Below are 25,326 nucleotides of genomic sequence, written 5' to 3'. Positions count from 1 at the left end.
TCAGCATCTATTAAATGCCAGGTGATAGCCAGACCCAGAGGAAACCAATACATACATTACCCTTTCACATTAATCAGTATTCCAAATGTGATATGGGATGTAAATGGAGAGAAAAACCCTGCTGGTGTTTGCCTCGGCCTTCATCTTTTCTCCAAAAGCTACCATACAAACTGCCCTCAATATCAGGTTCACTAAAGAAGTGTTTGTCAGAACTGCAAAGAAGCTAAGCATTTGGGAATCCGGGGCTAAGGGAATGGAGTGGAGGCACAGCTGCATGCAAGTGGATAGATCAGGACTCCTAACACTGACGCAGAGCTGAGGACTAGAGTGGTAGGCAAAATGGATGCCAGTCACACTTTCCTCGGGAAGATGGGCAGGGAAGAGAGAACAGAAGCACCATAACCCTTGGTTCTTTAAACAAGGCAGAATGGACTCTGCCTGCCTTGGGACCCATACCTGGTGCTGAACTGGAAGCAGAATTGTCTGTGGCATCTAGGGACCCTTCGATATTCTCCTTGTTCTCCACCTGTTTCTTCAGTGTCCGGGTCTTGGAAGGAAGAATAGGTAATCGGGGCAGGTAGGGGACGACAGATGAGGCAGCGGCGGCCCTCCCAAGCTCCTCAGCTACCTCTGTGAGGAAGACAAGGAGACTGATAAAAAGAACAACTTCATGACAGAGCGAAGGAGTTCTTTTCAGAAAAGGCGTACAGCTGCAGAAGAACTGGAGAGTGCTAAGATGTGTAAATGGATCACAGAGATGCGCTCTATTTCTGTCTGGCTTCTTTTGCTCAACATTACATCTACAGATTCATCAATATTATTGTGTGGCAGGGTTTTCTTCAGTCCTGTGTACTGTTCAAATGTGAGAATGAATATACCAAAATTCACCTATTTGTTTCCAGTGTTTGGCTATTATGAATACGTTGCTAGGGACCATTCTGCTACATCTTTTGCTTCACAATTGCATAAGCAGGATGTGTGGTCATGAGGTACATATAAATTCAGCTTTTTCCTGCCGATCTCTCCAAATGCCTGTACCAATCTACACTCCCACTAGCAACGTATAAAATTCTGGTTACTCTGCATACTCGCCCATTTTATGTTATGAGGTTTTTTGTTTGATTTTACTTTTAGCCATTCTGGGGTAGGTATGTAAAGGGATTTCATTGTTTTATTTTGTACTTCTCTGATGAGGAATGATATTGAGTATGGCTTCATATGCTTACTGGTCATTTAGCTATCCTCGCTTACTAGTTCCTATTCAGAAGCTGAAAAAGCAGACAGATGTCTACAGATGCCTTTATTTTTCGGTTGCACCTTGTACTAAAAAGGAGGATAGATACATTCCATTTCATGCAAATGAGTCTTGAAAAAAGGTTGAGCCATTAGTGACCTTTGCTGACTAAACCTGGCCATGGCTTCTGTGGCTTTTGCTGAGGCAAATACATAACTTGCTATTCATTTCTAAACAAAAATGAAGGTCGAAGGATCAATTAAATTGTGAAATTCTGTAATTATTTTATAACATCTTTTGGTAATTATTATTTTTAAATATGTTTTTGAGTTTTTTTTAACATATTTTTATTGATTTCAGAGAGGAAGGGAGGAGAGAGATAGAAACATCAATGATGAGAGTCATTGATCAGCTGCCTCCTGCACGCCCCCTATTGGAGATCGAGCCCACAACCCAGGCATGTGCGTGCCCTTGACCAGAATCAAAACCAGGACCCTTCAGTCTGCAGGCCGACACACTATCCACTAAGCCAAACCAGCTAGGGCTGCTTTTATTGAGTTTTAGAGAGAGAGGGAGAGGAATAGAGAGATAGAAACATCAATGAGAAAGCAATATCACTGATCCTATTGGTGACTGAACCCACAACCCTGGCATGTGCCTTGATGGGGAATCGAACCAGTGACCTCTTGATTTCTGGGTCAATGCTCAGCTGCTGAGCCACACTGGCCAGGCTGGTAATTATTTTTAAAAATTAGCATCCCACAAGAGTGGGTAAATGGCACATAATACCAGCCAATACAATGAGATTTTGTTCTTACACTGCTATACAAACAGCTAGGAGACAGACATTACCTCAAGGATGCTGTCAACTATGTCCAACGCCACTTAGAGGATTTTGAGGAAGAGATCAACATAGAAGCAAAAGTAAAGAAATGTTGGGTGCGAGTGGCTTTGGGAAAGAGGAAGGGGTAAGGAGGAAGACCTGAAGCTACTTGAGTCCAAGGCTTCAACTGACTCTGAGATTAGCACCATCCCCATTTTTCCACGGTTTGGTTATAAGCCAATAAATCCTCCTCTTATTACTTAAAGTCTGAGTTAGGTTTCCTTCACTTACAACTAATAAGAACATCCTTTAAAGGTAGGCGCTGTGTCTTATCTCTGTGTCCTCAGATCTAGTATAGTCCTTGCCACAGATTAAAGCAGGGGTCCTCAAACTTTTTAAACAGGGGGCCAGTTCACTGTCCCTCAGACTGTTGGACGGCCGGACTATAATTTTAAAAAAACTATGAACAAATTCCTACGCACACTGCACATATATTATTTTGAAGTAAAAAAAAAAACAAAACGGGAACAAATACAGTATTTGTATTTGCATGTGGCCTGCGGGCCGTAGTTTGAGGACCCCTGGATTAAATGCTTAATAATTATGGGTTGAATAACGTTAAGTTTCTTATTTAGCAGTAGTGAATTGAAATTAGCCTTAAAAGTGATAAGGGCTGATTTTCTAAAAAGACATAACATTTTCAAAAGAAGCAGAAATATTTAACTCAGGATTCAACAGAGGTTAAAAGTTGGCACAAAAGTACCAAAGATATTCATGACTTCTACCACTTTGACACCATAGGAAAAAGCACAGAGAAGAGTTCTGTGGTAGGCAGCTGCCCAAGAGCCAGCTGTGCCCTCCCCAACCTGTAGAAATTCCATACATCAAAGAACTAGAATGTAAATACTAACTATTAAATTTGATGCTATACTTTTCCCTTTCTTCTCACCTAGACATGATAAATCACTGAGGAAAGCAGACAAAAATCAACTTGCCTGATTTCTTCTTCTAATATTTTAAAACTGTAAGTTCTATGTTCAATTATGAAGGAAAGGAAAAATGTGAGAAATATGTATAACATTCTGGAACTATATCAAAGTGCCACAGGCAAGTCTGACTAAGAATGTTGTGGTTTTAGCTCTTTAGGAAAGTCTCTCTTTATAACAAGTTTATTGTTTGATTCTTGCTGACAATTTTAGAAGCAGTATACAAAAAAGCAGAAAACTGCCCATGTGTGTCCATACTGTTGTTTTTAGATAAGGGATCACACTATTCACAGCTTAACTTAGCATGCTCATTCTAAACTCTTTTCCATGTCAATTCAAGAATATCATTTTAAATATTTAATTATATGAATAACAGCCCACTAGATATTTAAATTGTTCTTAATTTTTCAGTATTATAGACTATACTCTGATGGAATATTCTTGTAGCTAAATCTTTGTTTACACCCTTAATTATTTCCTTGGGATCTATTTTTAGAAATAAAATTTCTGGATATTGCTCTTATGACTTGGTTCTGCATTTGCTGGTATGGTTCAAGGAGCTGGAATATTTTTCAGACTGATTTTTCCCCCCTTCTCTTCCCTACATAAGTGTTAATGCTTAAAGAACTACTGAACGTACTCTCTTTATGAAAAGACTGAATGAATTTGCAATTAAAGTATACTTTCAGTATTAAAAATGATAGAAACACAAGACATTAAAAAAGGCAAAAAATAAAAAAAAGCAAAACAAGAAGAATGAAGGCCAAGAATTAATTCAATATCCTGAAATGGAGTTCCAAGCTACAAAAGTCCATCATTTTTTAAATATTATCACTATCCAGAACTAGCCACCAATAAACTACCAGATTCCTACCTTCGGAAATGCTGGAGTCATGGAACATGGTTTCAAAAGCTTGATGTGTTTCAGCAAAAGAGGGCCTGTCAGCAGGGCTCCACTTCCAGCCTATGTAACAAAAGGAGGAAATGCTAAAGCCCCCGAAGGAATGGACACGCCGTGCCGCGCCTGACAGCGAGTCCCCTGCATCAGGACGTGTGCCTCTTAAAGCAGAGCTGCAGCATGTCCACAATGGTAGTGAGGCCGCTGCCTCTCAGTTCCGCTCAGAGGATAATGGACCCACTTCCTCGGGCAAGTCCCTCTATGCAGCCTCCGCTCCTATTCCCCCTACACAGGGGTGAGGAGGGATGGGAAGATAACTTAGAAAATGGCAAGTTTTTTTCACTGGAAAAATACAAGTTAAACCTGTCTTCAAACTCACTCTAACCTTAGAAACCATGAGCTGTACATATTCAGAAATATAACGGACTATCCGAAAGGAGGAGCTTGCAGTTCATATTTGATGAAGACAGGGCAGCAGGCAATGCCAATGCTCAATGAGAAAACAAGATTTATGCTCAAACACAACTGCACTTTACTACCACCTTCCATCTTCAAGGGATAAGGTGCTTTGTTTATTCATCACTGAGGTTACGTGCATCTAGTCTTTAGCAATCATTTCCATCTAGTTGAAAGCAGTCCTCCCCTACCTAACTCCAAACCCAATTTCTTATTATTCTATTTCTAAAAATATTTTAATTGACTTTTAGAGAGAGGAAGGGAGAGAGGGGGGCGAGAGAAACATCAACTGGCTGCCTCCCACATGTGCCCTGACTGGGGATCAAACCCACAACCTGAATATGTGCCCTGACTGGGAATCGAGCCTGCCACCTCTGGTATACAGGACGATGTTCTAACCAACTGAGCCACACGGGCCAGGGCTCTTATTATATTATTCTATTAAATGTGCAAGTGTTTCTGGGAAACTGACTCAACATTTCAGCCATGGACAATGATTCTTAGGATTCCAGTAAGACTCAATGGTATAGCATATGACATGCCAACTGGCTAATCAATGACCAACTCTTTATATGCCATGTGGTTAGATTCAATCTAACAACATTACGAGGAAAAATGTTCCTAATTTTGCTAATCATCCCCAAAATGCTGAATCAGACCCTTATACTTAAAATATGCAAAAATACTCACATGCTCTCATAAGTTCATAAACCTTAGGGGGGCATCCTTCAGGCTGTTCCATTCGATATCCCTTTTCCAGTAGATCATAGACCTGAGACAGGTCAATACCTGGATATGGTGACATTCCATAGGTAGCAATTTCCCACAACAGTACCCCAAAAGCTGCATAAGGGACAAAAAAAAGAGCTTAATGTTTCTTCTCTGATTATTATTTTACACCGCTAGGTAATTATCTTTCAAATTTTGGATAATATTCAATTACCAAAAGTATTCCTCCATGGGAACATTTGAGGTATGACCTGAAATACCAGGTATAAAGACGGCTTTCTTTATATTTCCCACCTTTAATTTAGACTTCCTTTACTACAATGAAGGAAAATAAACTATGACCATACAAGAAGTCTGGGGCATAATCAAACTATTCTTAGAATAATCTATAACCTAATTAATGAGTTTCACAGTTTTTATGTCAGCTAATATTAGAGGAGTAAATATAAAATTGAAATCAGATAAAATTCACAGTAGAAAAAAGAATTTGCTTGATCTTGTCACAGGTTATTTCTGAGTTTGAGATTTCTGGTAAAGAGTGACTTAAAGCTGAAACCGGTTTGGCTCAGTGGATGGAGTGTCGGCCTGCGGACTGAAGGGTCCCAGGTTCGATTCCGGTCAAGGGCATGTACCTGGGTTGCGGGCACATCCCCAGAGTGACTTAGAATCCTGCAATTATTTCAATTGGCCCACAATCCAAATTTCCAGACTGGTTCAGTCCACTGGGCTTGTACCAATTCATGGCAGTAGTTACCAGGATAAACCTAGCTGAAACTTCAGCATGCCTTCCTTGAAAAGAGGATGCTATTCTGTGTGTCCCAGCGCTCTGGAAACAAGCTAATACCTAATGTGGAAAACAGGGAGCTTTAAAGGATCTTCAGAACTCCAATGCAACATGAGAGTCTAGACCAGGCGTCCTCAAACTGCGGCCCGCGGGCCACATGCGGCCCGCCGAAAACATTTATCCGGCCCGCCGGTGTTTTTGCCGCCGTGGCCTGTCCTGCTTAGCAGCCGACTCGTCCCGGGCCCGCAGTGCGCATGTGTGGAATGTCTGAGGGACAGTGAACTGACCCCCCGTTTTAAAAAGTTTGAGGACCTCTGGTCTAGACTGTGAGCTCTCTAAAGCAGGACTTCTTTTTATTGTCTTCTTTACACTTCTTTCTATGCCAAGCACCTAGCACAATGCCTGATAATAGGTATTTAATAAATGCTTGCTGAATGATTGAAGAGGTGGGGGTAAAGAGAGAGGAGACTGATTATGTAAAAGATAAGCTCTAGAGAATGAAGAGCATTTATATAAAGAAAATAACATACAGAAAAAAGCCCCTTCCAACCTTACCCCAGACATCAGATTTAATTGAGAAGGTATTGTAGGCAAGACTCTCTGGTGCTGTCCATTTAATAGGAAACTTGGCTCCAGCATGAGCAGTGTAGGTGTCTCCAGTCATCAATCTACTTAAGCCGAAGTCAGCCACTTTTACCACATGGTTTTCTCCCACTAGGCAGTTCCGAGCTGCAAGATCTCTGCGGGAAAGAGAACCAACCCTAATGTGATTCTATTCAGATAAGGTGGAAAGTGACCATGAATGCTCTATTCTCGGTTCTTTGTGCCTCAAGCAGAGTTTATAAGTGCTTAACAGATATGGTAGGTTTTTATGATAATGGCTAACATGGTAGAAAATCACTAATTATGTATCACTTGTAGAGTACTTATCAAGAGGCAATTCCATGATGCTGGAATAAAGCAGGCTTCAGAAAACGGGTTCCTATTCATAAGTACAGTTGACACTTAATGCAGGGGTTAGAGGTACCCACCCTACCCCCATTACACCCCCACATAGCCAAAAATCCATGTATACTTTTGACTCCCCAAAAATTCAGCTACTAAAAGTAGCTAACCACTGTTAGCTATGTATGTATTATAAACTGGATTCTTACAATAAAGTAAGCTAGAGAGAAGAAAATCATAAGGAAGAAAAAATACATTTACAGTACTATATGTAGTTATTGAAAAAAATCTGTGTATAAGTGGACCCTCACAGTTCAAACTCATGTTGTTCCAGAGTCAACTGCTCATTGAGATAGGTTTTAGAGGTGCACATTGGGATAAGTTTTAGAGGTGTGCAACAGATACTTGTCTACAAGTGTTGAAGTTCTTTACTAAGACAGAAAGCTATTTTTTAAATAAGCTACTAGATGGAGCAAAAGGCTATTGAATATAGTCCTGGGCAAAATAAAGACCTGTTTTGAGAACAGCAAAGGCCTCTCATTAACACTTTAATCAGAGCACATAAGTTTATAAGTTGGAAATGACATCATAATGGGCCCTGTGAATGGGAAATTCCTTTTCTGAGTCATGTGGAAATTTCTGGAGAGGTTCTTGCCTTCTTCCCTTTATTTGCATGACAAGCAAGGTAGCTTCCTGGTTAATCACACACAATATTCAGGTTTACACACCTATGGATGAAATTCTTCTTCTCTAAATATTCCATTGCCGAAGAGATCTGAGTGGCCATGTAAAGCAGTACAACTGCAGTCACCTCTTCTCGGTTGCATTCTCGGAGATAATCAAGGAGATTCCCATATGGCATGTATTCAGTCACAATGTAAAATGGTGGCTCCAAAGTACACACACCTTAGAATTCAAGAATAAAGTTTGTTTTATTAATCTATATTCAAACATTCCAAACAACTCTGATAAAATTAATCAACAATTTTAAAAAATCTTGTTTGTCAGTAATCTTTTCCCTTCTTGCCATCACATTCTCTGACAATAATATAGCCAAGTTAATGAGATGGTTGATAAGGGAGTCTCTACTTCCATTATATAATCCTGGAAATTCATATGCACTTGAGTATTTGCTGAGGGCAAAAGCAGAGTTACTTATATTAATTCCATAAGGGGTCAGAAGACCAAAATTTCTAGAGTTCTGTATATGCCCATGACTCCCATTCTCCACTAGGTGCTAATGATCTAATCTTATCTAATAAAGAGGGAATATGCAAATTGACCATCACGCCATAACGGTCAAGATGGCTGCGCCCATATCGGAGGCAGGGATTCCGTAACACAAGATGGCTGCGTCCACATCGGAGGCAGGGATTCCGTGACACAAGATGGCTGCACCCACAGGGGAGGCCGAGTCCCCGTAATGAGACTTAATGAGCAATCAGCAGGGACCTGAGGCTGCGTGGCGCTGGGCCAGGGCAGGTGACCTGAGGCTGTGCCCCCTGCCTGGTGGGGCTTGACAGGGGACCTGAAGCTCGCTCCCCTACCCAGCGGGGCTTGATGGGGGACCTCAGGCCATGCTCCCTGCTCTGGTGCTGGGCCAGAGGACCTGAGGCCACACCCCCCGTGACTCTGGTTCCCGTGGCGCACCCCAGACTCTGACAGAAGGAAGATTTTCATATACAGTTTACTAATTTTCTTTCATCTCTGACACTTCTATTATAGAGAAAGGGCAAATAGCAATATTAAAATATTTCCTCTAATTAACTCGCTTTTAATGTGCACGAATTTCGTGCACCAGGTCACTAGTCTAAAATAACCACAACTGTGCATATGTTGAAGACTATGTGAGCCCAGCCTGTAGTAATACTTTGTAAAAAGATTATAATTGTTTCCATAGTCAAATACATGGCAGATTCCTTGTAAAGAATCAACAAGAAACTATTTCCTTTGGGATAGCTGGGTTCAATTTGAACACCCAAAGAATGTGGCCCAATTTTGAAAAGGGCAAAGGGTTCAGACACAGACTTCTTTGTGACCTGAACAGGTGAGAAATCAATCTACCAGAGCATAGAATTTTCAGTTGATGAAGGAAAATTGATGAGTGTGGTCACAATTTTTAATCTGCTTCTTTTCAACAGTCCTTTGTTTAGTGTCTACTTTGTGAAATTATTTTGTGATTTTTTTTTTTGGTTAATCCTCACCCAAGGATACTTTTTCCCATTGATTTTTAAAGAGAGTGGAAGGGGGGGGAGAGACAGAGAGAGAAAAACATATTAGTGAGAGAGACACATCAATTGGTTGCCTCCCACACATGCCCCAACTAGGGTGGGGATTGAGCCTATAACCCAGGTACATGCCCTTGACCGGAATCAAACCCTTAACCCTCCAGTCCGAGGTCCAATGCTCTAACCATTGAGAAAAAACAGCCAGGGCTTATGATAGTTTTTTTATTTGGGATTATTTTAAATGATTCTGAACTCTGAATCTGGGGCAATCACCACAAACAGGGTAGTTTTACACATTGCAATCAATCCAGGCCACTGTTTCTTAGGCAACTTTTAAACACAGAGCCCGTTGATTAAAATAACAACCATTTATTGAAGTAGATTCATACTTGGAGCTTCCACCATGGTGATTTAAGGGAGGATTTGGAGATAATGGGGTGTTGGGGGACAAGCAGCCTTGAGGAAACCTATGGTTTAGGCAAGCTTCCTCACCTAACAACTGTACCAGATTAGGGTGTTTGATTTCCTTCATCACTGCAGCTTCTTTCAGGAACTCCTCCACCTCCATGGTATCTTCCTGCAAAAGGGGAACAATAAAAAGAAAGAGAGAAGAGCAATATTTATTTATTTCAGAGTGAACCCCCATCTTAACTATTTGAATCAACTCACAATCCTAAAACTTCAGCTTTTTTGGGGAGGGGGGGAGGTGTTTTTGTTGTTGTTGTTAATCCTCACTGAGGATATTTTTTTCCACTGATTTTTAGAGAGAGTGGGAGGGAGGGAGGGTAAGGGAGGGAAAGGGTGTAAGAGAAAAACACTGATGTGAGAGACACATAAATTGGCTGCCTCCTACATCACACAACTGGGGCCTCGGATAGAACCCTCAACCCAGGTACATGCCTTTGACTGGGAATCAAACCCATGAACCTTCAGTACGAAGACTGATACTCTAACCACTGAACCCACTGGCCAGGGTGAAAAACTTCAGCTTTAAAAAATGGTATCTTTTGAGTATTTTAACATATACATCGAAAATCTTATCATAACCTAAGATGCTCTACAGAAGTCCAATTAAGAAAGAAAAATATTGTTAAATTTATCCAGTATTTAAAATGAGTAAAAATTAGCAGGGTGAGCAAAATTCATCAAGCACATCCTATCACAGCGGAAGCACACACAGACCACCTATATAACTCAGTTTTCTGACAGTTTATGTCCCAAGAAAACTCAGCTTTCAAAGAGGAGACAATAGTTAGCGGTTTACGTGTTTGTTTTCCTGACAAATTCTTTAAGGAGCAATGCATGCTTCCAAGGCCTTAAATATTGTTTCATACTCAAAATATGCTTAATAAACGCTTGCTGAAAAGAACTGACCACGACTCAGAGCTGAAGAGCAGCCCTTACGAGTGATGCAGCAGAGCCACTGAGGCACACGGGAGAATCTTCAGAGAACGGGATGAGAGCGAGAACCCTGCAATCTGATAGGATGCTTAAAGAGGAGAGCTGGCGCAGGTAAAAGACTTCTGTGAATATTAAGAACAAGAAGTAGTCTATTCTCTTGGGGGAGAGGGGGAGAGAGAAGGAGAGAGGGGAAGAGAGAGGGAAAAAGAGGGAGGGGGGGAGGGAAGAGCAAACCAGAGAGAGTACCCATGATCCTTGGACAATGCATGAAGAATTCTGTCCAGCAGGGGTCGTGCTGAGGAAGCAAAACAAGCTGTTTCGCTTTATAACTAGTAATTTGCTTCTAACCTCCCACTAAGATCTCCATCAACAGCCTCCAGAGACAAACATTCCCCACATGTGGGTTTCACTGCACTGCAATGAATAATCTTCCTCTGCACTGTCAGCAATGGCACTAGGGCTGATCATCACCATGTGCTGATCAGGGTGGCAACAGTGGGTGGGAAGTGTTCCCCAGTTAAAGAGGGGCGGGGCATGCTGGTATTTCCAAGTAATTCAGCACAAAAGAAGATGCCGAGCACTGTAATTCTCAGCAACCCACCTTCAATGTTTTCACAGCAACCGTCAGGCTGTATTTCTTCCAGACGCCAACGTAAACCTCTCCATACTGACCACCCCCAAGCTTGTGCTTCATGGTAATATCTGTTCGTTCCATTTCCCATTTGTCATGGATGGGGGACACACCGTAAACTGTAGGCTTGTTACACTTGGGTGCGGGGTAGTGCAATGTTGTCACCAGCCCATCAGCCACTGTGGAGTGATGGTGGACAAGCTCTGCTAAGGTGCTGAAGCGGCTCTCAGCGGTCACATATACCTGGTGAGAAAGGCAGGAGAAAAGCTAAGTCAACTTGAAAAGAGATCAAAAAAAATTTTTTTAAGTCCTCACCCAAGGAAATGTTTATTCACTTTTTTTAGAGAGAGTGGAAGGGAGAAGGAGAGAGAAACATCAATCGGTTGCCTCCTACATGCGCCCCAACCAGAGATTGAAACTGCAACCTAGGTATGTGCCCTGTCCAGGAATTGAACCCCCAACCTTTGGTGTACAGGACAATGCTCCAATTAACTGAGCCACCCAGCCAGGGCCAGAAATTTTTTTTAAAGCCCATTTTTTCATTGATCTGAAGGTATAGAGCTAGGAGGTTATCTTATTGAGGTAAATCAAAAAATTAAATGATGATGGTAAGGGATAACACAGAATTTCAGTTTCATCTTACTTTTAACCAACTCTTCCTATGCTTACTAAATTAGCTCTAGTCTTGGGGGAAAAACTTCAATGATAGCTTTCTGGATCATCGATATCATTGGTCCTCAAATACTTTTTAAGCATGCAATTCAATTTTTAATTTATTAGAACCCACGAAGTGATGATTTTAAAAGTTTATATTATACAAATAAAGGAAGAGATTCTCTGATTAAAGTAAGCACGCGGGAACTCGACCTCCTGTGAGTTTATCAAATTCCCCCTCTGAATCTTGCACAGAACATAATTTGAAAACCACTGTTTCGATTTTTCTGGTAGAGCAAGGATATCAAATGTTATAATTTTTATTTAATTAGGGTGTGCTTTTGAGTGTCTAGACCAGTGGTCGGCAAACTCATTAGTCAACAGAGTCAAATATCAATAGTATGATGATTGAAATTTCTTTTGAGACTCAAATTTTTTAAACTTAAACTATATAGGTAGGTACATTGTTATTAACTTAATTAAGGTACTCCTAAGACTTAGGAAGAGCCACACTCAAGGGGCCAAAGAGCCGCATGTGGCTCACGAGCCGCAGTTTGCCGACCACAGGTAGACCATTTAAAAAAGAGTCACAATTTTATTTCAGAGGGTCTATTAACAAAACAGTAGTTAATCTGTGATAGGCAGTAAGTGTAAAGTAATATAGCAGTCTTTGGGCCTTACTGTATACAGAAAAGTGTACAATAAATGGAGAACTACTGATTTTTATAAAATGAACTCACATCTCCCACACCAAGAATTATAACATCACCAGCACCCCAGCAGCTTCTCCTGTGCCCTCCCATCTATATACCCCTGTAAAGATGAACATTTTGCTGACTTCTATTTAGCACCTTAGATTACCTTTGCCTGCCTCTTAACTCTGCACAAATGGAATCATACAATACGTACTGTTTTCTTTCACTCAATTTTTTTCAAGTTTAATTTTTAATTTATTAGAACCCACTAAGTGATGATTTTAAAAGTTTTCATCAAGTTAACACTTAATTCAGGCAAAAATACATTTAAGAAACTTAAATCTTAAGGCAGAAAACATTGTAAGACCAGCATGTCTAATACAGACTGTAGAATGTCAGAATTTTAAGAGATTTACATAGTATTTTTATAGTGTTAAGATGTTAATATAGTCAAAAATATTGTCTATCCAAGATTCTGTTTATAAAATGTCTAGATTGCTCAACTTTTTTATTGTGATATAATTCACATACCATAAAATTTACCATTTTCAAGTGTACAATTCAGTGGTTTTAGTATATTCAACAAGGCTGTCCAACCATCACCACTATCTAACTCTAGAACGTTTTCCTCACCCCACAAAGAAACCCATACCCCTAGTAGTCATTCCCTCTGCCCTATTCCTTTCCCAGACAACCACTGATCCCTTTTGCTCCATTTTATTTGTGAGGTTCCTCTATGGCAGGGATCAGCAAACTTTTCTGTGAAGGGGCAGACAGAAAATATTTTAGCACCTCTGTTATAGCACCTCTATACCTCTGGTATAGCACCTCTGTTGAAACTACTCAAATTTGCTGTAATAATGAGAAAGCAGCCATGGACAGTACATAAACAAATGGGTGTGGCTATATTCCAATAAAATTTTATTTTAAAAACAGGGAGCTGGCAGGCCATAGTTTTCCTGAAGTTTGCATATCAGTACTATGGTCATCTTTGTTGTCATATGAGATTGCATTTTACAATTTATTAGTTCATTTCACTATTGTTACACAGTTAGGAGAGTCTAGTATAGTATGAACATTCCTGTGCATGCCTTCTGTACATATATGCACTCATTTCTGTTGGGTATATAACCAGAAGAAGAGCTGTCTCTTGTATACTATTACTTATCTGCTTCTATTTGGTTTCATCAAGAGACAATATAAGACAGCGTGAAAGAGAATTCCTAATTTTCTTATTTCCTACTTTATACCAGCCATTATGCTTTATGGAAATTATTTCATTTAATACTCACAAGAACGCAATAAAGTGAGATGGGAAATTGAGGCTTATGTAAGATCACAAAGTTATAAATAAATGGTGGAGTTACACAGCAAACCAGGACCTGCTTGTTCCAGAGCCTGTGCTTTTCCCCTAGTATGCATATCCCCGAGAGGAAAAGAATGGAAGAAATGATTCAATTTACATTTACTGTTCAATAGAGGAACTAACATAAGCCTATGCTTTACAGTTTATAAAGTGAAACCGTTACATTCTAAAACAACCATTCTAAACTGGTCTCTCCAACATGTAAACTGCTAAGTGATTCATCTACTTGTATTAACACTAGTGGCCTGGTGCATGGATATGTGCACATTGAAAGGAAATTAATTAGAAAGATTCATGCAGTAATTACATTACTGCAAAAAATTGTATGTCAAAATAGTGTATATATTATAAAATTAAAACACGCGTGCGATTGGTGCCAGCGAGAACTTTATATGTATAGCGCATGTGCGAGTCAACATTTATTTTTATTTTATTTTATTTTATTTTTTAAATATATTTTATTGATTTTTTACAGAGAGGAAGGGAGAGAGAGAGAGAGCCAGAAACATCGATGAGAGAGAAACATCGATCAGCTGCCTCCTGCACATCTCCTACTGGGCATATGCCCGCAACCCAGGCATATGCCCTTGACTGGAATCGAACCCGGCACCTTCCAGTCCGCAGGCCGACGCTCTATCCACTGAGCCAAACCGGTTTTGGCAACATTTATTTTTAAATTGCCAATGCATGTCATATGTACCGGCCGAATGGTCAGTCGGTCAGACAGTAGATTAGATGGTTAGATGGACAGTCGGTCACTTAGCCTTTTATATATACATACACACATACACATATAGAGAGAGAGATATTAATGATCAACACCAGTCTTAGAAGCCTAAATTCTTACTCTGTTAACTTTCTTATAGAGTTTATCATAATTTTTGGATGTAAGATTTAACTTATAAATTCTATACAGCCCTCGCCAGTTTGGCGCAGTGGATAGAGCGTTGGCCTGTGGACTGAAGGGTCCCAGGTTCGATTCCAGTCAGGGACACATGCCTGGGTTGCAGGCTCCATCCAACATGAAGGAGGCAGCCAATCAATGATTCCCTCTCATCATTGATGTTTCTATCTCTCCCTTCCTCTCTGAAATCAATAAAAATATATTTAAAAAATAAATTCTATACCATGCATTAGATGTATGTCTATTTACATATTAACAATCATTAGAACAGCTAACTTATCCAGCAATTTCCTTCATTCTTCACATTTAGTTCATCATTAAACTTCTATTATAATACTGTTTTAAATTTCCATTACCATATTCTTTTGAAAAAAGTAAGCTCTCTTTAACATGCCAAACAGCCCAAACTCACATCAGTGATTATTTTCTTTCATCAGACATAAAAACTATATTCTTCAGTCATTCTGAATATAATTTCTAAGGAGCAGCCCATCCACACCTAAAGGTGGTCGCCAGTCTTACCTTGCCATCTGTGGTGGTATTGATCCTGTAGTGATACACGCGCCCCTCGTACCTGAGCGAAATGGACAGCTGCCCGGGGCTGCTCTCACTTTCTCGCACCAGGAAACTGCCATTGATTAAACTGCTGAGTAGATACTCAGCTGCACTGCGTGATACAGGTCCGTGGTACCAGGAATGTTTTTCCAGACTGTTTACTGGGGTGATGTAGTTGCTTGGCACCCAACCTTGGCCATTCTTAGAGCGAACTTCACTCCACTCACCATTCTGATTGTAACCAAGGACTCGTAGCTTTTCACCTAGTCATAAGGTTATCACAGAATGAGATGTTAACACTTTGTCTCAAAAGCAATCTATTATCAAACTTTAAACTCATTGAAAAATAAATCAGGAACTTTTATGCCAACAAATGTGTTTTTAAATAATGAAAACAGCCCTAGCTGGTTTGGCTCAGTGGATAAAGCGCCGGCCTGTAGACTTCAGGGTCCCAGGTTCGATTCCAGTTAAGAGCGGGCACATGCACAGGAGGCAGCCAATCAGTGATTCTGTCTCATCACTGATGTTTCTATCTCTCTCTCCCTTCCTCTCTCTGAAATCCATAAAAATATTTTAAAAATAATAATGAAAACAAACTTGGCTGTTCATCATATCCTCCACTGATCTCTTTAACTTGTAGCTTAAACAAAAGAAGCATAGTTAAACGTGGCATTTGGCATTTACTACAGGTTTTCAAAGGTTTTTATACCAACTAAAAATGTCTTTAGAAAACTCCATGTATACAAAGATAAAAAGATTACTCAAATGGCTGGAAATGACATAGTCTCACCCTTCAAAAACATTTTTTTGTTCACTTTTTCTTCCCAAAACAGTCAGTCAAGGAATGTATCTTATACGGTTCAATGTTAATAAGCAGTCAAGGATTAAGAATAAGCTATGGGAAACACAACATTACTTCTGAATTTCACATGGCACCAAGGCCGCAAAACCAACCATGTAAAAAAAAGCACCGACCACCGAGCTTCCAGCAATGTTTTCAGGAAGAAAACTGTTTGGGGGTGGGAAGTGAGTAGTGAGGACTCTCAAAGCACAATCTTTTCCAAGACTCAAGTTTTAAATAGATATAGTTTCCCAGTTTCCCTCCCATTCCCCATGAAGAATGAGTCACTCCTATCCATTCCTCTAAAATTAGTGTGTGGGAAAGGAAGCTGAGTCTGATGTTGGAACCCAAGATTCAAGTTACTCAAAGTATCTTTTGCTAATGACTTCCGTGTACTTGATTGCTCCATTAAAGTTGTAAACATCAACTTCAGACTCCAGCAACATATACCTTGCCCCTATACTCGCAGCATGGACAAGACAGAAAAGCAAATGAGATATCATTAGTAATAACTGACCACCTAAACAATCCTTCCAATTTAGGCCCCTCACTCTGAGAGATGCAGCCTTCCTATAGAGTTCACACCCACTTCTCAGTGCCAGAAAGCAGAAAAACACCAAATCAATCAAGAGCATATGGTCCAGTTATCAGGCAAAGGCGATTGAGGAAAAACTCAGAATCATTATTATGACAGTTATCTAACTTTTCTCAGTGGTTTACAGAAATGTCTACCACAGGATAACTTCCTATTGGCTCTTACTATCTCTCACCCAAGAGACTTGGATATGAGACATTCAGTGAGAAAAAACACAGGAGTATGGATTCATATGCATTTTGTATATATAAAATATACATATGTATAAATAGGAGTGTGGTGATGGAAACGCACAGGGAAAAAATCTTAGTACTGCTAGAGAAACAAAATAAAACTTGCGCTGTAGCTTTTCTCTTTTACTCCCTGAGAACTAGAAAAGATAAAACAGTAAGTATCTTACTAAGCATATTATTATTGCTTCCTTATAAAGAACTGGTAATGATCGGTAATCAAATTAGGCTACAGTGAAACACCCTAGGTTTTTGTCTGATTTCCCCTCTTTTTGGCAGTTAGGAGAAGAATTTTCTACTCTGGAAGGAAACTGACAGGGGTCTGAGCTCGTAGGGATACAAAACATTACCCTATTGATAGAGCAATCCTGGTAGAACTTTGTTTCTTACTTCAAGCAAATTACTATCTTCAAACAAAGGGAAGTAAAATAATAATTATTTTATTTTTTAAATACATTTTCTTATATTTAAAATAATTAAAAAGCTTTAGCATAACTTCATATTAATAAGGACCTGATATAAAAATCTGGCATTTCATTGGTTTTATGAGAAATCCCTGCTGGCCGTAAGGTAAAGGGAATCCTATTCCTTGAGCTGCACACTAGTGGTTGCCACAACTGGTAACTGAAGACTCAAACTTTATCAATGTTTCCTCAGTGACTGAGCTATCTTGGAAAATACTGACATGCAAATTATATCTAGGAAAGAATGTTCTGAGTCACAGCTTCACAAACTTCTCCACTGACATATCAGTAAAGGTATCAGGATCTATTGTAACTCAAAAAGACAACCACAAGAATAAATTTCTATGAAGTCCTTTGTTTTATCCTAAAACTTTCATCCCAATGCAGAAACACACATCTCTCACACATCCATCCCACCCCCAAAACTACCCAAAACCTTTAGGTAAATTGACACGAGGAATAATGCACTTTACTTTTCTTGTGCCTTTGGAACCTCCAGCTCATGCACACATGCCATCACACTCACTCTGGGACATATTAATACCCCAGTTTGAGAAACTCAGGGTTTTTTTGTTTGTTTTATTTAAAAATATTTTTATTTATTTCAGAGAGGAAGGGAGAAGGGGGAGATACAAACATCAATGATGAGAGAGAATCATTGATCGGCTGCCTTGTGCACGCCCCGTATTGGGGATCAAGCCCGCAACCCGGGCATGTGCCCTTGACCAGAATCAAACCTGGGACCCTTCATTCAGTCTGTAGACCAATGCTCTATCCACTAAGTCAAATCAGCTAAGGTGAGAAACTCAGTTTTTAGCATTTCTGCTTTTGATGAATCTGGCCAAATTTCAAAAACTGATATATATATAAAAATTTTACGTAAAGGTAACATTCCTTGAATGGAGGCTTATGTCCTTAATTTGGTATGTCCACTCCCAATTAATATCTACCTCATTCTGAATGTGACAAATAAAAGGAATATATTTGGCCCAGCTGGTGTGGCTCAGTGTTTGAGAGTCAACCTATGAACCAGGAGGTCACAGTTCAATTCCTGGTCAGAGCACATGCCTGGGTTGCAGGCTCAACTCTCAGGAGGATCCCCAGGAGGCAGCCAATCAATGATTCTCACTCATCATTGATGCTTCTATCTCTCTCCCTCTCCCTTCCTCTCTGAAATCAATAAAAAAATATATTTTTTAAAAGGCATATGTTTGACAAATAATTACTTAACATGACAGTTTTGTGGAGTGAAAAATTCTCCTGAAATATATTTTTTCCCAGTAAGTTCAAAAGATAAGAACTTAGGCAAATTAGCAATCCAATTCATGTACACAATGACAACCTCCCATTCTTCTATTTCTTTCTCATAAAAGTTTCATATTTTCTATCCTTGTTCAAAAAACCAATAATGGATGATTTTATTTGGTCATGTTCTTAGTGTTCCCTTTTATAAGAATTTACTACCGAAATAAACTAATCTGAGAATATTACTACAATAAACACTTCGTACTGTTCCTTATAAACTGATCCATATAAACACAAATGAGAGATAAATTTCCTAGGCCAGTGGTCGGCAAACTCATTAGTCAACAGAGCCAAATATCAACAGCACTCCTAAACTGGCCTTTGCTAAAAACGTCCTCAATCTGATGGGTCAACCTCAGCGAACGTACCCCCACTTCTTCTAACGCCACTTCTTCAAAATAGACTCACCCAGGCCGAAAACCTACTTCTGCCAATGGGCCACAAAGTTTCTTTCTTTTTTAAAAAAATATATTTTATTGATTTTTTACAGAAGGGAAGGGAGAGGTATAGAGAGTTAGAAACATCGATGAGAGAGAAACATCGATCCGCTGCCTCCTGCACATCTCCTACTGGGGATGTGCCGCAACCAGGGTACATGCCCTTGACCAGGATCAAACCTGGGACCCTTCAGTCCGCAGGCCAATGCTCTATCCACTGAGCCAAACTGGTTAGGGTGGGCCACGAAGTTTCAATTGCACTGTACGTGCGCACCTGCACGTGGTATTTTGTGGAAGAGCCACACTCAAGGGGCCAAAGAGCCGCATGTAGCTCGCGAGCTGCGGTTTGCCGACCACTGGCCTAGGCCAGTGCTGCTCACGGCAAGTCCACAATAAGATAAGAGGCTTATTCCAGACTGTGAATCACTAGACTACTTTCTTCATGCCAAAAGTCTTGCTAAAAAAAAGAAAGAAAGAAAGAAAGAAAGAAAGAAAGAAAGAAAGAAAGAAAGAAAGAAAGAAAGAAAGAAAGAAAGAAAGAAAGAAAGAAAGAAAAAAAGAAAGAAAGAAAGAAAGAAATGTCAGCTGAACTAAATAATAGTGTACTTGGTGATGTAGTTGGTTTGCATTTTGGGTACAATTTTTAATCTCATTGCAAACTGATAACAAACAGTTCTCAGACAGGCAGCCAGTCACGGACAACATGATTCAATCAATGAGAAGAGATGTACAGTGAACCCTACCTCCGCAGCAGATGAATGCTGGCATATTACATATAACATAAATTCTGAGAATAAGGAAAGTTTATGTGTATATTGTATGGTGTTTTTTCTAAAATACTTTATCTCATTTTATCCTTAATAAGCCTATAAAGTAGACAAAGTGGCATTACCCCATACACAAGTTAAAAAAAAAATTACACCCTGGCCGGTGTTGCCAGGTGGTTTGAGTTCCACCCTGTGCACTGAAGGGTCTGGGGTTCGATTCCCAGTTAGGTCACATACCTGGGTTTCAGGTTCGAGCCCTGGAAGGGTGTATGCACATAAGGCAACTGATCAATGTTTCTTTCTTTTTTTTCTCTCTCTCCCTCTACCTCACCCACTCCCTCTCTCTCCTCTTCTCTCTAGAATCAATGAAAAATATATTCTCACTTTTTAAAAACAGACAATTATGAACCAAAAGCATCTGGGCCCAGATCACCTAGCTAATTTTAGAGGCAGAATCTAGAACAGACCCCTTTATCTCCTATCCACTAAAGAAAACTGAAAAGGGGTATTACTCAGAAGCTCACCTTTAGTGATGCTGAGTGTGTTATCACCACTTGCTACAAAATCATAAAGTGCAACAAAGAGATTAGGATCACTCTCAGTGGCTCCCAGCAAGTTTTCCTTGGAGCTCCACCTGATGGCCTCGTTCAGTGCTTGGGGTTCAACATCACAACCATAGGGGCGGTGCAAGGCTTCTGAAAGACATAAGAGGAAAAAGAAATTCACAGTAAGTTCATCTGAAATTCACAGCTGGAAATTCATTTGAATTCAGTAAGTAGGCAGTATTTTAGCTGCTGGCATAGATGGACGGCTCCAGGGAAGGACATAACTATATAGTTGTAGAATAATGAAGAATGAGCAAATGTCCCCTAAACCCAAGAGAAATCTACTTGTTGAAAATGTAACAAGATAGAGAAAAGACAAAATGAAAAGAACACAGTTAACTGTGATTTATATGCAGTCACCTAAATCAGAAATTAACAGGAAAAGCAGTTTTCTCAAAATGGAAAGAAGAAATCTCAAAAAGAACTGGCAATTTGTTTTATAAAAATACAATATTTTGTTATGGTGGAGTGGTGGTTTTAAGAAGGAATAGTTATGTTTTATAAATCCTCCCAAACTCCCCTCCTTCCCTTACTCTGTCCATATAAAACAAATTGTGAAAAAGATAACAGATTTTAAGAAATATGTACATATTGTGTAAATCCAGATCCTCCATTTACATGTAAAAATAGTGCTTCTAGAAAAAACAATCCTAAAATTACCTGTTAAACAACAGAAAAATGTTTTGGTTTCAAACAATATTCTCACCATTCCAAAATAATTTTGTGTTACCATGCAACGCTGTCTATAATAGTTTACAATTGTTGTTTTAATGAAAAAAATTCTACCCTGTTTTCTTTTCCTTGGTGATACATTTTTGTAAAATAGGAACTTAAATGAATGCTCTAGAAAATATCACCAACAATGTACATTTATTGAGTTTCTGTCATGTGTAATGGTGAAAGCCTTGTAAGACCTGGTTTCTTCCTCAAGGCTTTATGGTTCTTAAGTTTAGTCATACTATACAAAACATCTTTTTACAGCCCAGGTCAATTATACAAAAAATACTCTGTTTTTCTAGTAGCAATTTTCTTAAGAACTGGAATTATTTTTAGCAGCTATGTGCCACTAACTTTTCTATTATGTCTCTCTTTCTCCTCCAATCATTTTTAATTTAAAACTGGTTTTTATCATATTTACAGGAGAATAAGCCTTTAATCTGTGGTTTTATTTCTTTTCAAATCCATTCCCTCCTCTCCATCTCTATAGCCAATGCCTTAGTTCAAATCCCCATCGTCTCTCACCTGGACTACTGCCTCCAGTCTTGTCTCCCTCAAATCCATCCTCCACACAGCTGGCAAAGTGATCTATTCAAAACAAAAATTTGACCATGTCACTCTTCTTAAGATTTTTCTTCAATAGTTTACCATCAAGCTAAAATCTCTTTAATATGGTCTTCAAGGGCTTTAAGATCAGGTCTCTTATTTCTCTAGCTTTACCTCCACCCACTCCACATCTCAAATTTTAAATGTTAACATACACTGTGATGCTTCCTATCTTTTTGCCTTTGTTCACACTGTCCTGTCTATCTGGAATGTGGTCTCATTCCACACTTTTCTTGACTGGCTGACTCATTTCATAACACTCAGCTCCAATAACCTCCCCTAAGAAGCCTCATAGATTCCTCCTCCTAGTGCTCTCAAAAAAACATTGCATTTGCTGTAGTAATACCTTCTATCTTTATCTTTACTACATCCTCAATTCATGTTTGTCTCCCAAACCTTACAAAGTATTCTTTGGCATAAGAATGGCACTTTTTCTTTCTAGCAAGGAGTTATATGTGTTCAATAACTGTTGATTGAATGAATGACCAAATTACACAAAAATATAAGTGACAGAAAACAATGGCATGTATTTTAATATTAAAATAGCATTAACCAATGTTTTAAAAATGGCTGCATCACTGTCTATACATGAAATAGACAGAAATCCCTGATGTAGGTTGATCTGTAATTCTTAACAGTTTTAGAGTTTATTTCACTTCATCACATTCCTTCTTCTCTTAAAAGAAATATGTATTTAAAATTCCACAGCTAATTAAATTTTATTTTAAATTTAGAATAACTATGACAAACTAAAGATATGTCCAGATGTCCTGACAGTTAATTTGAAACAAATGTGTTGCTCTTTGTTTAAAGGCAGAGTTATAGTGACTGGGAATTAGAATTATAAAATGAACAAAACACTGTATTATATAAAACATCCTTTAAACTGGCCACATGTTCTATGTTATTATTTATTCTAATGAAAAATTATCTACTTTAGCAGAATTTCCATTGGGTTATGAAATGACAACCCTTTATTAACATAAAAAGAAGTACAAAGAATATTCACAATATTTATGAGGTTCCATACTAAACATAACATGATCCACACTGATGTTTCTTGCCAGTGATGGCAGTAACATGATTATTACTCTGTTTAATGTTTATCAAACAATTCAAGTGCATTTCCTTCTTTTTAAGTATAAGACCCTTGTTTGAAATTATAAGAGGAACAAAAATCAAGGGTAGCTTAACTTCTGTATTATCCACTAAAGGTCCGATGCACAAAACTTGTGCAAGGGTAGGCCCTCGTGGCCCTGGCTTTGTTCAAAAGGTCATCTGGAAGGTCGTCTGGAAGGTCCTGCTGTTTGGCCGTTCGATTGATTTGCATATTACACTTTTATTATTATAGATGACCAAGTTAGAAACAGTAATCAAGTAGACACTAAAACCAACTCTTAAACCAACCCCAAAACAGCAAAAACCATACATTTATATCTTACTTTGTGAAACACAGTATATTATAATTTAAAGTTTACAAAATTAATAATTATAGTGAACATCTGTTAATGAACACCTACTATTCAATAGCCTTATGCTGAGCTTCAGAATATAAAGATTATAGACCACTATTTGTACTATAAAAAAACTACTCTCCATTCCCTCCCCCAAATCTGCTTCTCCACAGAATTCCCCATCACAGTTTATGGCAATTTCAACTTTTTAGTTGCTCAGACCAAAAACCTTGAAAGCTTGAGTACAAACTTCTAGCTATAAGATGAGCAAGTTCTAGGAGTCTAATGTACAGCATAGTGATTATAGTTAATAATACTGTACTATATACTTGAAAGTTACTGAGAGTAGATCTTAAATGTTTTCACCACAGAAAAAGAAATGGTTATTATGTGATGTAATGGGTGTATTAGCTAAGGCTCTTGTGGTAATCATTTTGCAATACACAAGTGTATCAAATCAACATATCATAAACCTTACACTTACATATTCTTGTATGTCAACTATATCAATAAAGCTGGGTGGTGAGAGGGGGATGACGAAAAACCTTGGACTCTCTCCTACACCTTAACAAAAGGAAGATAAACAACCCAATAAAAAATGGGCAACGGACCTAAATAGATACTTTTCGAAAGAGGGCATAAGGAAGGCCAAGAGGCATATGAAAACATGCTCAAAGTCACTAATCATCCGAGAGATGCAAATCAAAACAAAAATGCAGTACCATCTCACACCTGTCAGAATGGCTATCATCAACAAATCAACAAACGACAAGTGCTTGCAAGGATACAGAGAAAAAGGAACCCTTGTGCACTGCTGGTGGGAATGCAGACTGGTGCAGCCACTGTGGAGAACAGTATGGAGTTTCCTCAAAAAGTTAAAAATGGAACTCCCATTTGACCCAGTGATACCACTTCTAGGAATATATCCCAAGAAACCAGAAACACCGATCAGAAAGGATACGTGCACCCCTATGTTCATAGCAGCACAATTTACAACAGCTAAGATTTGGAAAAAGCCCACGAGCCCATCAGCAGATGAGTGGATTAAAAAACTATGGTACATCTACACAATGGAATACTACGCTGCTATAAAAAAGAAGGAACTTTTACCATTTGCAACAGCATGGATGGAACTGGAGAGCATTATGCTAAGCGAAATAAGCCAGTTGGAGAAAGATAAATATCACATGACCTCACTTATATGTGGGATTTAATGATTAACATAAACTGATGAACAAAAATAGATCCAGAGACAGAGAAGCATCAATCAGACCGTCAAACTTCAGAGGCAAGGTAGGGGAGAGTGGGAGGAAGAGGAAGAGATCAACCAAAGGACTTGTATGCATGCATATAAGCAAATCCAATGGACACAGACAGCAGGGGGTGAGGGCATGAGTGTGGGGGTGAGGAGTCAATGGGGGCGATAAGGACACATATGTAATACCTTAATCAATAAAGAAAAAAATTTTCAAACAAAATTTGGAATCATTTATGATTCCTTTTTTGCACTCACATATCACAACTAACCCATCAGGAAATTTTATTGGCACTGCTTTCAATATTCAGAATCTATTCCTTTCTCACCCCCTCCACTACTACCACCCTGTCATAACCATCATCTCTTACCTAGATTATTTCACTATCCTAACTGATCTCCATTGCTTCTATCCTTGTTTTCTACTGTCTGTTCTCAACACACCAGCCAGGTTGTTGTTGTTGTTAATCCTCACCAGAATATTTTTCCCACTGAGAGGGAAAGACACAGAGAGAGAAACATCAATGTGAGACACATCAATTAGTTGCCTCCTGCACGCACCCCAACCAGGGCCAGGGATCAAGCCTGCAACCAAAGTACATGCCCTTGACTGAATCAAATCTGGGGCCCTTCAGTCTGAGGGCTGGAGGGGGAGCGCAGGGGGCGTGCACTATGCTCAATCCACTGAGCTAAACAGGCTAGGGCACACCACCCAGTTTTTAAAGCATAAATCAGACTGTATTACTCCTCTGCTCAAAATC

The 25,326-nt window shown here is 39.2% G+C and overlaps 1 protein-coding gene across 7 annotated transcripts in view; it reads right to left on the bottom strand.

The window, feature by feature from the left end:
- The window catches only part of ABL2 (ABL proto-oncogene 2, non-receptor tyrosine kinase), a 93,726-nt gene that overhangs the window by 15,212 nt on the left and 53,188 nt on the right, over positions 1-25,326 (bottom strand). For 4 of the 7 annotated variants that reach the window (XR_004973391.1, XM_036344434.1, XM_036344437.1 and 1 more), the window contains exons 2-11: positions 21,776-21,838; positions 20,453-20,623; positions 15,257-15,552; positions 11,086-11,358; positions 9,576-9,660; positions 7,584-7,761; positions 6,466-6,650; positions 5,088-5,240; positions 3,918-4,007; positions 457-630 (exon numbers count right to left, since the gene is read on the bottom strand). Coding sequence is in view for 6 of the 7 variants with exons in the window: in XM_036344434.1 (XP_036200327.1) it covers positions 457-630; positions 3,918-4,007; positions 5,088-5,240; positions 6,466-6,650; positions 7,584-7,761; positions 9,576-9,660; positions 11,086-11,358; positions 15,257-15,552; positions 20,453-20,623; positions 21,776-21,838 (1,668 nt within the window). In the remaining variant the exon portion in view is untranslated. The remainder of the gene's footprint in view (positions 1-456; positions 631-3,917; positions 4,008-5,087; positions 5,241-6,465; positions 6,651-7,583; positions 7,762-9,575; positions 9,661-11,085; positions 11,359-15,256; positions 15,553-20,452; positions 20,624-21,775; positions 21,839-25,326) is intronic. The other 3 variants (XM_036344436.1, XM_036344439.1, XM_036344438.1) reach the window with 1 other exon arrangement.

The sequence above is a fragment of the Myotis myotis genome, unplaced genomic scaffold (assembly GCF_014108235.1).
Source record: "Myotis myotis isolate mMyoMyo1 unplaced genomic scaffold, mMyoMyo1.p scaffold_m19_p_18, whole genome shotgun sequence".
In the NCBI taxonomy this organism is placed as follows: Eukaryota; Metazoa; Chordata; class Mammalia; order Chiroptera; family Vespertilionidae; genus Myotis; species Myotis myotis.
The sequence above is the reverse complement of the archived record's forward strand: the minus strand, read 5'-3'. Positions and strand labels throughout refer to the sequence as shown.